At 38.7% G+C, this 12,918-nt stretch overlaps 1 protein-coding gene across 1 annotated transcript; it reads left to right on the top strand.

The window, feature by feature from the left end:
- Positions 1 to 5,213: 5,213 nt before the first annotated feature.
- On the top strand, positions 5,214 to 7,669 carry LOC146004271 (uncharacterized). Its single transcript, XM_083142971.1, has 2 exons — positions 5,214 to 5,262; positions 6,919 to 7,669. Exons 1-2 carry the CDS (start codon positions 5,251 to 5,253, stop codon positions 7,333 to 7,335), a joined length of 429 nt encoding a protein of 142 aa, XP_082999097.1. The 5' UTR covers positions 5,214 to 5,250; the 3' UTR covers positions 7,336 to 7,669.
- Positions 7,670 to 12,918: the final 5,249 nt, after the last annotated feature.

Genomic DNA, 12,918 nt, shown 5'->3' with positions numbered 1-12,918 from the left:
TGTCATATATTTCAATTTGAAGTGCTAATGCAATTTCATCCTAGACCTACTTGTGGCTGGACTGATATGGTGCTTTTGTTGTGCCGAAACGTATTCGCATTCTCAGTAATTGCTCCAAATTTGTCCTGTTCCTGTCGCTCTGAAGAAAAACAATGAAAAGTGTGTTAGGTTCATTTCAGCCAGTGGCGTATCTTGGATTTTCATAAAGGGCATGCTGTACACACATTTTTTAAAACATATAGTCTATATATTATGAAATGGGGGATACGTATTCAATAGTTGACGATTTGCACATTAACATTACTAAATATTACATAACGTATAAAGTAATGAAATATGGATAATAAAGTTCAAAACTCACCAGGTTTGATGTCTGACGTGGAAGTCTTCATAAAATTATAAAATTACTTGATATTTATAAACAGTTTATATTTATATTGGAGGTTCACAATTTAGGTTTGTTTGTCTTATGCAAATAACATTATAGTAGAGGCCTAAATTACAATCAGATATTCAGGAACAAAAGACCAGACTTATTTAAAATAATTTAAATGTAAATTCTGCTCTTGTGTTTTGAGTGGTAAATTCCCGTATAACATCTTCGTAAAATGAGGGCAATGCTTTAATTTTCAGAAGCAGCTCTTTTTCAATGGATAATATACCAAGCGCACTTAATCTTCCTTGCGATTGGGTTGCTCTAATATAATTATTAATTCTTCTTAATGCTGAAAAAGATCGTTACACTGATGCAGTTGAAGCTGGTATTGACAAAATGAGTGTAGCCAACTTGTAAGTTTTACTCATAATGTTATGAATATTGTTCGTCTTCATATATGGTACTAGTGCATGTAGAGGTTTATTTTCAAACTTGGTGGAAGAATAGAGAGCAATCAACTCATTCTTTAATTTGATTTGATTTTAAAATTGGGGGTGCGTCAGCACTTAGGCTATTTTGCATCCGTCACATTATACGGGGTCCAGCCCCTTACAGTTACAAATAACAACTCTAAGGTTGCATAACTAAAATCATAAAATTTTATGAGTCTGTAAAGAGGCACTCAGCACACATGGACAAAAACAGGACAACACACACAAAATTATACTGGCCATAATGCCAGTCGCCAGAGCCTCGTTCGTGTGCAAAATGCAGTCCAGGGTATACTACATGGAAGTGAGGTTGACAGTTGGGTGTACTACGTGGAAAATCATCCCTTACACCTCAACTCATTCTGTAGCTTTACAAAGTCAAATAATAATAATAATAATAATAATAATAATCCTGTATCACACCCTGTTTCATTTTCCGTCATTTTTTAAAAAATATTTCGGGAAAATACTGCACTAAGCCATGTGGAACTTTAAAAAGAGGCTCAGAAATAAAAATAAACCAAACTTTAAACTAAATATGCATTGCACTGAACCTCCAAGGAAAAAATCAATCGCTGCCACCTCTTTGTTCAACGAAACAACAAGCACACTCTTCTCTGTAGCTGTCACCTCACAGCATGCAGCCAACGCGATATTCACGCATTGTGAAGGGGAAGAAGCGGAAAGGGGAGTGAAGAAGCACGGGAGCAGCGCTTGCCCACGTTAAAATCTTCCTTCGCTGATGCGGTACATCGGACAGCTTGCTCTGCGACGACATTAATGAGCATTTCTACATTCTAATTTATTCATATAGGAGAAGTATTTACTTTACACGAGAGCGCTCAACTAAGCTTATATTACATTTCTTGGATCTGAAGTGAAAGAAAGTAATAATTCTTTTCCCACAATTGACGCATGCGCCCAGAATACGCCTCTGATTTCAGCCGCTTTGTTTCTTTCAGCCAACCGACATAATGACGATAATCGAATTCGAATGCGTAGGGCCTACAGGCAAAATAAGAATATTCAAGACTCAAATCTCTAAACCTGACTTCGGGCGAACAACGTTAACGAAAGTTTTCTTTTCCCCCTTAAAGATCTTTACATACGCAGTGATAAGCTGCATATGCTGCATAACTTATAGAGTAGCATGCGGACTTAGTTTCTGGTTCTGTTACGTTACAAAAGTAGTCAGAACAAACCTGGAATGTGCCTTTAGTTTCACTAGACCTCATATTAATGTTTCGAATATATTTGCCGTAATATGTTTTTTAACTGATGGCGAAAACATATTTTTGCCCCAATTGTGGGGTAAAGGTTAGCATGTAGGAGGGAATTTAAAGAAAACAATGTTAGGCTGAAAAATTGGATAAAAATTTGTATGGGAAGTATCTGTAATGTAACTAATTAAAAATTAAGTAGAAATGTATGTGAAATATTACATTCTTAAAAGGTGAACCTGTGATGATATCAAACGCTTGGTCTCCTCTACTTCTCTTGTGAGGCATCTACGTTTTTGGGGGGCAGGGGTGCCCTCAGGGTGAGATTATGGCGCAGGCTGCACCATCGAGATTTTTTGGGGGAATTTTTTCCTTCAAATAATGGAAAATTCAACATTTATATATTTTTCCAAAATATATGTAACAGTTTTACACCTTAAATGCACCATATTTAATCCATTAGAATGAAGAAAAGAAAGTGTTTAAGGGCATTATCGAGGGTGTGTGTGAGAAATATCCAACTCTTACATACGTATTAGACCTTCATCGACACGTGGGTTCTGGGGGGGATATTCTGAATTAAACGTTGGAGGGGGGGACAGTATCCGACTCTAGGTCTTGGATTATGGCGGGTATTTTAGTTAAAGGGGGATTGAGCATTAAATTGAGGGGGATCCAAATCTAGTGTATTACTATTGTCTTAGACTGTTGCAAAAATTCTGTTTAATTTTTGGGATGAGGCAATGTCCACTGTTCAAAATCAACAGTAAGTCTAAAATTGTCATGGAAATGTTGGTGGTAGGATTGAGTATTAAATTTAAGGGGAGAGATATGAAGCTCTTGATAAAGTGTTAAATCTTAGATGAAGGGATTTCTGTAGAAGGGTGGGGGGGGGGAGTTCGAACATTATATTGTGGCGACAAACGAGTAAATAGAGGAGCTGGGAAAGAGTAAATATCTCGGGATCCTAAGAAAGTATTGACACCCCATTAAATTAATATTCTTGAAAGCCTGGATAGGAATGAATGTAAAAATTTTCTTGATCGCTTCGCTCGCAATAATGTGTTACAAGAATGTGTGTTTGGCGCTTTACTGAGGTGAATGTGAAGTTTTATACTATAACTGTATTACAATACATAAGCAATATTCTCGATATTCATTAATAACTTAAAATGTAATGCTTAGTGTTGGTATACTGCATAAATTAAAGTTGGTGCTTCATTTGTTACAAAACGCTAACACACGTTGTCGTAATTAAATACTTTTGTAGGGATTACGATATAGTTTGAGTGCGCGAATGATATGATTTGGGGGAGAAAGATGACATATTTTTTTTTGGGGGGGGAGTGCGCCATTGGCCTTGGCATATTGATCCTTCACGGAATCGGCAAAAATGCTGCACGACAGTGGTGCGGAGTCTAAGCATGCTGGAAATTATTGAAAATTCAAGCTTTATTTTTATTTTTATTTAAACAAATTATGTAAGAAACGCCGTATTATTTTTATTACATAATATCTATTTTTATATTATGATGTAATTATTGAATATTTTAAAGCAATTTTTTTTTGTAAATTCATTCATAAAATTGAAGAAGATTATTTACATAACAATATTCATCAATATTTGAAAACAATTTAATTATTGCTATTTTCAAATATCGGTATCGTTTTTGGTCCTAGAAAAAGTTTGAACAGGTGCAGATAGAGTTTGCACAGCGAACCTCTGCTCCACAATAACGCTTTTTCGTTACTAGCAGCAGCTATTATGGAATTAAATGGAAACATCTAATGCATCATGACACACACCACAAGTGCATTACTCAAAACATGTAGTCAAGGATTAACTGAAGGTAATTCATTGCTTGTTATGAAACAATGTTTGCCAAAAATTAAAATATTTAATTAGAATGATGGTAAATCTAACTTGCCTCATGGCTTCAACTTCTTTGTTATGGATTATTGTATAAGTACAGTGGGATCCATGAGTATTACCGTGCAAATTGTCAATCACCATGTTCGTGCACTTTATTTGACCTCAATAAGAGCTTCAGGAATTAAAAGAAAACTCAAAACAAGCCGTTGACAACTTCTGCACCAGCATACATAAAAATCCATCGCTTAAAAACACATAGGATGTAAGATAAAAATTAACGAAAATAGTCATGGACAATTTGCATGGTAATACTCATGGATCCCACTGTACGTCTGACCACTTTCCTCCTTGCACGCTGACTCACTTTTGCCAGCCTAACTTTCAAGAGAACACGGATAATTACACTGAGAACTTCTAAGTGTTAACGACCTTCCAATCGAAGCCCATTCAAATTGTACAATTGGAATAAAAACAGAAACACACTGTGCTGTTTACCATAAGTTTATGCAAAAACGCAGATAATTTACATTAAAAATACATTTTAAAGTTCTTTATACAAAAAATTGACATGCCAGTAGTACAATCATCATATTCTCTGCCTTGAAATTAAGTTGCGGTACCAAAAAATTATTGCTAAGTAATAAAAATAAACCTATTACAGTCTCTAAGTGGAGGAAAATTGATTTGCTCGGTTCGGGCAACGAATTTAGAAATGCAGAGCGGAGGGTAAATCCCAGACGGGAGAAAATTCAATATTTGGTATTCAATCAAATGTTTAGAGCTAAGTTTGCGTAAATACGAATATGCACGCTTTTGCAGAAATGACAATGACTGCAGAAATATTTCACTACGTGTAATATCTGCGTTTTCATCAAATCTCTTGTTAGTATCCGGACGCCATAAACATCAAAGTTTGCGCGTCAAAGGAAGAAGTCACTTTAACGCACTGATGAACAGATACCAACAAGAATTCCGATAAGAAGAATGAAAACAACTTCCACCAACGTGAAACAAGAAATCTAACAACCTTTATTGCAGGAGAACTTTTGCACGGCTGTCGGCCAAGTTTCACCCGGAAGAACAAAAGTAATCGATGCTTATAGCTTTCCCCCCCTGCTAAACGCTTTCGAAGAAATTGCAGTAATTGCCATATGTAGCGAATTCCATCAGTATTTTTATAATTGGAAAGCAATTCGGCGCTTCATGGTATAAAAACCCCACCCATATTTTCAGAAGGCATCAGTTTCTTGAGGGTTATCACCAGTCGTACTCTACTATCTCACAAGCAACATGTTGAAGTTGGTAAGTTGATATTCTAGTTTCAGCTATTGGTAGCTCTGTTTGATAATTTGGATTCAGGCCAGTTCCTAAATGTGGATGTATAGAACTAACCGGTATTTTTAATTCACTCGTAAATATGACTTTACAGTGTCCAATCTTGCGTTCAAATCTCTCGTAGGCGTTTTGATATTTCTTGTTGCCATACCAAGGAACATTCATTACTCAACTTTATATGAAATGTTTTCGCAGAGTAGTGTGATAAAACTGTACATTATTGTCAAAAGAATTTGAACATTACAATCTTAAGATACAGCCACCATAAAAATTACATACACAAGAGTCTGGACGAACATTTTGGAAAGTTACTGCAGCATTATGCTGCGCTTGATTTTTCTTACTGTTTTATTGTTTTTTCTGGAATTTTTGGTTGTAGCTTGTGAATGAGAACTTCCTTGCAAAGTTAGGTTTCTCCATTACTTGTTATGTGTAATAATAGACATGAAAAGCATATGGATTTATGATGCTTCACTCGAAAGAAAGAAAGAGAAACACATTTATCACATTGTGATTATTAAACTTCATACGCAACCCTGCTGTCAACTTTTCATTAAGGTAGCATGGAATCTTGAATGCAGTTTCAGTAGGTAATTCGAACTGAGAATAACATTGCAAACTTGAAGATAAGCGTCGTTAAGAATTTTATTTTGATGTTACTTGCTACATAGATCACCGAACTGTTCAAACTACGATATGGCATTTCCATATATCATGTCTCACTTACTTGAGTCACACAGAACTGTAGCAAACTGACTCTCTATTTCATCCATACTGTCATACAGAGGGCAATTTATAAAGAATATCGGGAGTTCATGTGTCGTTAGAAAGAAGCCTTTTAAATCTCTAGTACTTGCAAAGATGGCCAATATTGGAAGTGCTACAAATAATGACATAACAAAAATAAGAGTGAAAATATCTAAGTCAAACTCTTTCAATGAAGCGTGATCAGGAAAGCTACATCAGTAGGTGGCAACTGGCAAGTGAGGACAATTTCCTCTCTTCAAGTTAAGAGAAAATAATTAATGTACCAAAAACGATGGTATCTCTGATAAGTGGTAACGTAAAAGGAAAATATTATTTCATATTTGTAGAAAATGGAAAGCCTCTACATAATTTTAATTGCATTTTTAAAACTTGTGTGGAAAACCACAAATATTTACCCTTCCAAAAGAAAAAGTGTTGAATCTTATGACAAAGGTGAGAGTGGTCACCATTAGGCTAACCACGAACTAAAACATACTAACAATTGATTTCAACATTAGTTTCAACATCATTAGGCCGCAGAAGTACTTTTGTAAGATAGTTTTCCATTTATTTTCAATTGCAAACATCGCATTCATGGCATTCTTGACCTTTCGATCTGGTATGGTGGAGGGGTCACTTTAGCAGCAAAACGATCATAAATTGTACCTTTATGAAAAAATAGGGAAACATTTGAGGCGATGTTGGGAGTGTGTGACATTGTAAGGGAGAGTTTGGATTTCTGCCATTCAGAACTCGGATGTTGTAGCGTGTAAAATGTTTGATATTCTTAATTATTACGTTCTGCAACAAAATAATCTCTTGCTTAGATTCCTACATATGATTTTTGCCAACATAATTTCCTCTGTTTCCTTCCAGGTATTTTGTGTTGCTCTTTTCGGCATGACTCTTGCCGTACCCCCAGCACAGTACCCAGCTGGTGTCAGCCCTCATGAATGCCCCAACTACCCCTTCTGTGGAAACGCTCCCTCAGCGGTTGGTGGTCAGGGAACCTACTACGGCAATGGAGTCGGACTGGGCGGGATCGGCGGAGGACAAGGAGGCTATTACGGCGGTCAAGGTTCAGGCCAGGGTGGCCAAGGCACCTACAGCTACAACAACCTGGGTGGTGGTGTTGCTGGACAGGGTGGTCTAGCTGGAGGCGCCGGTGTAGGACTGTCTGGTGCAGGATACGCCGGACATGGTAATGCCAACTACAACAGTCTGCACGGAGCTCTGACAAGATACCCTGCTGGCATCAACCCTGCTGCTTGCCCTAACTACCCCTTGTGCTAATTTATTTCCTCATATTTCTGTCTTTTAGCTTTAAGAATTTACCACCAAGAATACTCATGCTTTATCTATCTACTCAGCATCTGAACACAAATCTAAGAGAACATTGTAATCTTAGTTACATATGGAATATATGCAAAACTGCTCCGTCGTATTTCAACTCTTGCATTGCAATTTATACACGTCTGTGAATCAAGCATAACTGTGATCCGTGCCAAATGGCAATTTGCTGCTAGTCAGTGTAGAAATCTTAGATAGCAGTGCAATTTGGTACAGTACTTCAGGTTTCTTTGTATGTTTTCGAAAGGAATGTAAATAAACTATTTACGAAACTCTATTGGTTACGTTTTTTATTATTACATGAAATGGTTTCTAAGTTCCAATGATATCTTATGTGCTACACTAATTACCAGAATTGCCTCTTCTGTAAACGGAACGGGTGAAGACAGGCACATTGTACGGCAACGCAAATAAATTGGAATATACAAAAAAATTCAAACTGAAAATATTGCGATGTCAGTTCATTTTTATATATTTCTTGCCGTACATAACATGAATCAAAGAACGAACATTTTTTAATATGCCTGAATTTCTTGTATTGTCATGGAAAAGTCAGAATCAATTAAATTGAAACAAGGAAAATAAGATTTTACATTTGTAAGAGGTTAAGATTTTTAAAATGTTTGTTACTTCAAATAATGTGTAAGTTGTCACAGACAATTATAGTTAGACTGATACAGTTGTAGTTGGAACTTTTATGTATGTTTATAAATACGTCAAAATCTGTTCGTGTTGACGTCACTTTCTCATGTCAGCCGAGGAAGTGAACCCACCTGAATGTTCCTCACCTGACGACAGTCGGTGTTTGAAAAAACAGGTGAAGGTGAAGAATCAACAAGAACTTGGTAACAGTTAATGGATTGCCGGAATAATGTAATTGGTAACTATTTTAGTTTCATTCTGGCTATACTCGAAATAATAATTAAGTACAGAAACTTTCGTGTATTTATGTTTGTCTCGTCCAACGTTAATTCTATATTAAGAAAGTGTCTTTAGTGATTGTGATGTGATTTAATATGATATAGAATTGTTCCTCTTCAGGCAGAAACGTAATCAAATCTGTGCCTTGCTTGTAAGTACACATACGATAGAAAATATAAGTGCTTATAAAAACTACGTTTAACTTTGAATACTGTGTTGTGTTTCTTTTCTACTCAGCAAGCCCTGATGATTTGCAGATTCTCATGTTCCCGACTAAAGGAGTAGCGGACTAACTTTGTGATGACTGGTGTACAACCGGGTGACGTTGCAAAGTTCTTCAAATGTTTCGTACAATTGGTACTTAATGAACATGTAGAACTTGAGGAACGAATTTGTGCTTGGACTTCAGTTTGACAGAAGAAAATGACTCGAAATATTCTGAACAAAATGACTACTTCTTTCAACATAACAAGAAAGAACATGGAGGCAAGTCGATATTCCTGATATTCATCGTCAATAGCATTCAAACCGTAATAACCAAATTCGCATCGGTTTTCGTTTCATCATTGATTGATTGACTTGATTACATTTACTTCAGATTTCTGTCACTTTTGGCTAAATCGCGAATATGAGGAAGAGTTGTGATAAGATGAAAGGACAATCATAAACACAAACACAGTGAGTTGTGAGTTGTAGTGGATGGACGTGCTTGAATAGAGCTCCGCGCTTTCACCCCTCAGCTAGCCTGGCATTCTATTCTCCACCGCTGTACGTTGCCACATCTTCCGCCAGGTCAATAGCTTCACCGTGTGGATCTTCGGGGTTGTTATCATGTCCAAGCCTACACTATCAGTTGTTTCGACCAAAGTTGAAGAAATAGGCAAAACCATGGAAGCATTCCAGCAACGACTTGATGAGTTGCTAGACAACCATGGATCGGTGCAAGAAGATGCTGACCTCCGCAAGTCACTCCTGAACCTCAGAGAGGAGTTTGTGCAATTTAAGAGATCGACGAGCGACTCCATGACAGAGCTGCGGCGCGACCTAGAGAGCATGAACAAGCAGATACGCACGAACACCATTGAAATAGATGACCTAGCGCAGTACTCTAGGAGGAACTGCATTTTGCTGCATGGGGTCCCCGAAACCACCAACGAAGACGTGGACAGCATCGTGCTCCAGACTTTACAAAATAAGCTTCAGTTGCAGCACATCAAGCTCGAGCACGTTGACCGGTGCCACAGGCTTGGCCCTCCGAAAAGATCGTCTGCGGAAGTTTTGAGATCGGGAAAACGCCCCATCATAGTGAAATTTGTAAGCTACCGCTCCAGGAACGAGGTGTGGAAATCAAAGAAGATGCTAAAGAACTCGTCCCTATTAATTACAGAGTCGCTAACTCCCTACAGACAGAGGGTTTTGCGAGTGGCAAAGGATCGCGTAGGGACACGCAATGCCTGGAGCCAAGACGGGCGCATTTTCGTATTTCACGGAGGTCGTCGCTACCTTATATCTTCCCCCGAGGATCTTGACGTTCTCCCTTGAGATGGGGTGCAACGCGAACTGAGTACGAAGTGTAATGAAGAGCATATGTGACTTTTGTCGTTATGATACGCTGTGTATGAATAATTGTGTGTGTGATGTGTTCAAATCATGTGTGTTTAGTGTGAGTTTTTTGTCCGGGTTCTTGTTTATGTTATCGTTTTTTAATGTGAGTGTGTGTGTGTCATTCCCTGATGCTTTCCTCCATGCTATTCTGCTTGACAGGGTAAGTAATAATTCTAAATTTAATTTTGGTATGCTAATGTTTCTTCTCCCATCTTGTTTCTGTTCGTTAAACCTCAATTCTAAAAATGGCTAATCTGGCAACAACGCATCTCGGTGACAGTGGACGAAATTCTGAAGAGGGTCGTCGCTCTGCTAATTGCCCTGGCACTCCGCCCCCCGCGGTCAGCACAGCCGAAATTCTCGGAAATGAGCTGAAGACTTGTCCGAACTCACTGTTGGTGTCACACGTGAATGCACAGAGCATCGAAGCGCACCTCGATAGCTTCAAAGCTATTTTCTCCCCCCTGAATCTCCACTGCATTCTTGTATCGGAGACATGGCTTAATCCCCTCACACCCTCCAGCATGGTCTCCTTCCGAGGCTACAACGTCTTCCGAAACGACAGGTTGGGGAAACGAGGTGGCGGGGTGATGGCACTGATAAGGGAAGATATTACCGCGGTGGTTGTGGCTAAATCTGACGGTAACTACGCACGAATGACAGAATATCTTTTCCTGGAACTTACCATCAACAAACAGAAGCTACTTCTAGCTGTTGCGTACCGTCCACCTGGAACGTGCTTTGTAAATTGTGAGGAGGAACTGGCTAAACTCATTCCCATGTACTCGCATGTATTATTACTTGGGGATCTGAACTTTCATTTAGAAACTGACAAACCCGAAGTAAATAAATTCCGCGCTGCTATCTCTTCTTACAATCTAAATATTTTGAAGCTCGATCCTACCTTCCACACGGCTACGTCGCATTCTTGGCTAGATGTCATCTTAACAGGAGACTGCTCTCGAATCACCAAACATGGACAAACGAGCGCCTGCGGTCTCTCGTTCCACGATCTTATTTACGTTGCTTACTCGCTCAATGTTCCGAAATCCAAGCCAAACATAATTGAATACCGCGATTTAAAGAAAATTAACCCCGCTTCACTAAACGAAGATGCTACAAGAACCCCATGGAATTCAATAAACAGCTTCACTGATATTAACGATAAGCTTAATGAATTAAATAGTCTAATCTTACACCTTTTCGACAAACATGCTCCACTCAAGAAAAAACGCGTCACGCGGCCTGCTTCCCCCTGGATGACCGACAGCATTCTCGCACTTATGGCGGAGCGTGATTCGGCTCACCGCAGGTTTAAATCTGACAAGCGCCTCAAATCTCCAAATACTTTAAACAGTTTTAATAACTACCGCGTGTTGAGAAATCGATGTAATCAGGCCGTGCGCAACGCAAAGAGAAGGCTCTCTTACGAATTATTAAATATGCAAGGCAACCCCCGAATGTTGTGGAATAACTTAAGAAATCTAGGGCTAGGAGAGAAACGTAACGTAGATCCTACTCGTGTTTCGTCCCTTGATGAATTAAATACACATTTCTCTCTCTCTAATTCAATGAATAACGATGCTAAAAATGTTACTATTAGAGCTATAGCAAACCACAAAACAGAAATGATAGAGTTCAATTTTAACCCAGTCTATGAGTTCCAAGTTGCAACTGCAATCGGTCGGATCAAATCTGGTTCTGAAGGAGCCGACAACCTCCCATTGCGACTAATAAAGCTGATTTTACCTCATGTATTGCCATACATCACTGACATTTTTAATCTTTCTCTGCGCTCTGGTATTTTTCCAGATAAGTGGAAAATAGCACACGTTCTTCCTCTCGCCAAGACTGACCCCGCCACTTCCATTGACAATTTCCGACCTATCAGTATTCTTCCCGCGCTATCGAAAGCATTAGAATACATTGCTCACGACCAAATCAGCCGACATACAAATGAAGTTCTGGCTCCGTTTCAGTCGGGATTTAGACCTAATCACGGCACTAGCACCGCCATGACTCACATAACCGACGACGTCAGACAAGCTATGGACTGCAGACAGGCGACAGTTTTAGTTTTATTGGACTACACGAAAGCTTTCCAGTCACTCGACCATGATATTCTCATTTCCAAGCTAAAATCATTTTTTAATTTCACCACCTCTGCAACCGACTGGGTCAAATCCTACTTAACTGGACGTAAACAAAGGGTGGTTTATGATGGCAAGTGCTCGGCGCTATCTGAGATTACTTGTGGCGTTCCGCAAGGAAGTGTACTCGGCCCTTTATTATTTTCTTTATACATTAATGACCTACCAAATATCTTGAAACACTGCCGTTATCACCTGTATGCCGATGACCTCCAGTTGTACTATTCTGCACCCCCAGTAATGTTAAACGATGGTATTTCCAAGGTTAATGAAGATATAGAGAGGATTGTTAACTGGTCGCTAGACAATGGCATGTATATTAACCCTAATAAAACACAAGCAATTTTGATTGCTTCCGATAAACTGAAACGTTACGTAGATCTTAACATTCTGCCTTCCATTCTTGTAGATTCGACTCACATTCCATTTAACCAAACTGTTAAAGATCTGGGAATTGTATTAGACGGAAATTTATCATGGTCACATCACACAAGTTCGGCGTGTAGAAAAGCTTTCGCATCTCTGTATTCTATAAGACGCATGGGCAAGTTCCTCCCCACCTCTATCAAGGCCAAACTATGTCAGTCCCTAGTTTTATGCCATTTAGATTATTGTGACGTAGCGTATTCCGGCTTAACAGGTGAGTCAGCTAGACGTCTGCAGAGTGTTCAAAATGCCTGCGTACGATACATTTTTAATTTAAAATATTGGGACCACCTATCACCTTATTTTCTCAAATTGGGGTGGCTACGTATGCAAGAAAGACGAACGCTGCACACTCTGATTTTACTTTACAAAGTTCTCAACCTCAAGTCACCTTCCTATCTCCTCTCTCGCTTCCAATTTCTTC

Source organism: Lepisma saccharinum, chromosome 21, assembly GCF_977018435.1.
Source record: "Lepisma saccharinum chromosome 21, izLepSacc3.1, whole genome shotgun sequence".
NCBI classification, from domain to species: domain Eukaryota; kingdom Metazoa; phylum Arthropoda; class Insecta; order Zygentoma; family Lepismatidae; genus Lepisma; species Lepisma saccharinum.
The sequence above is the reverse complement of the archived record's forward strand: the minus strand, read 5'-3'. Positions and strand labels throughout refer to the sequence as shown.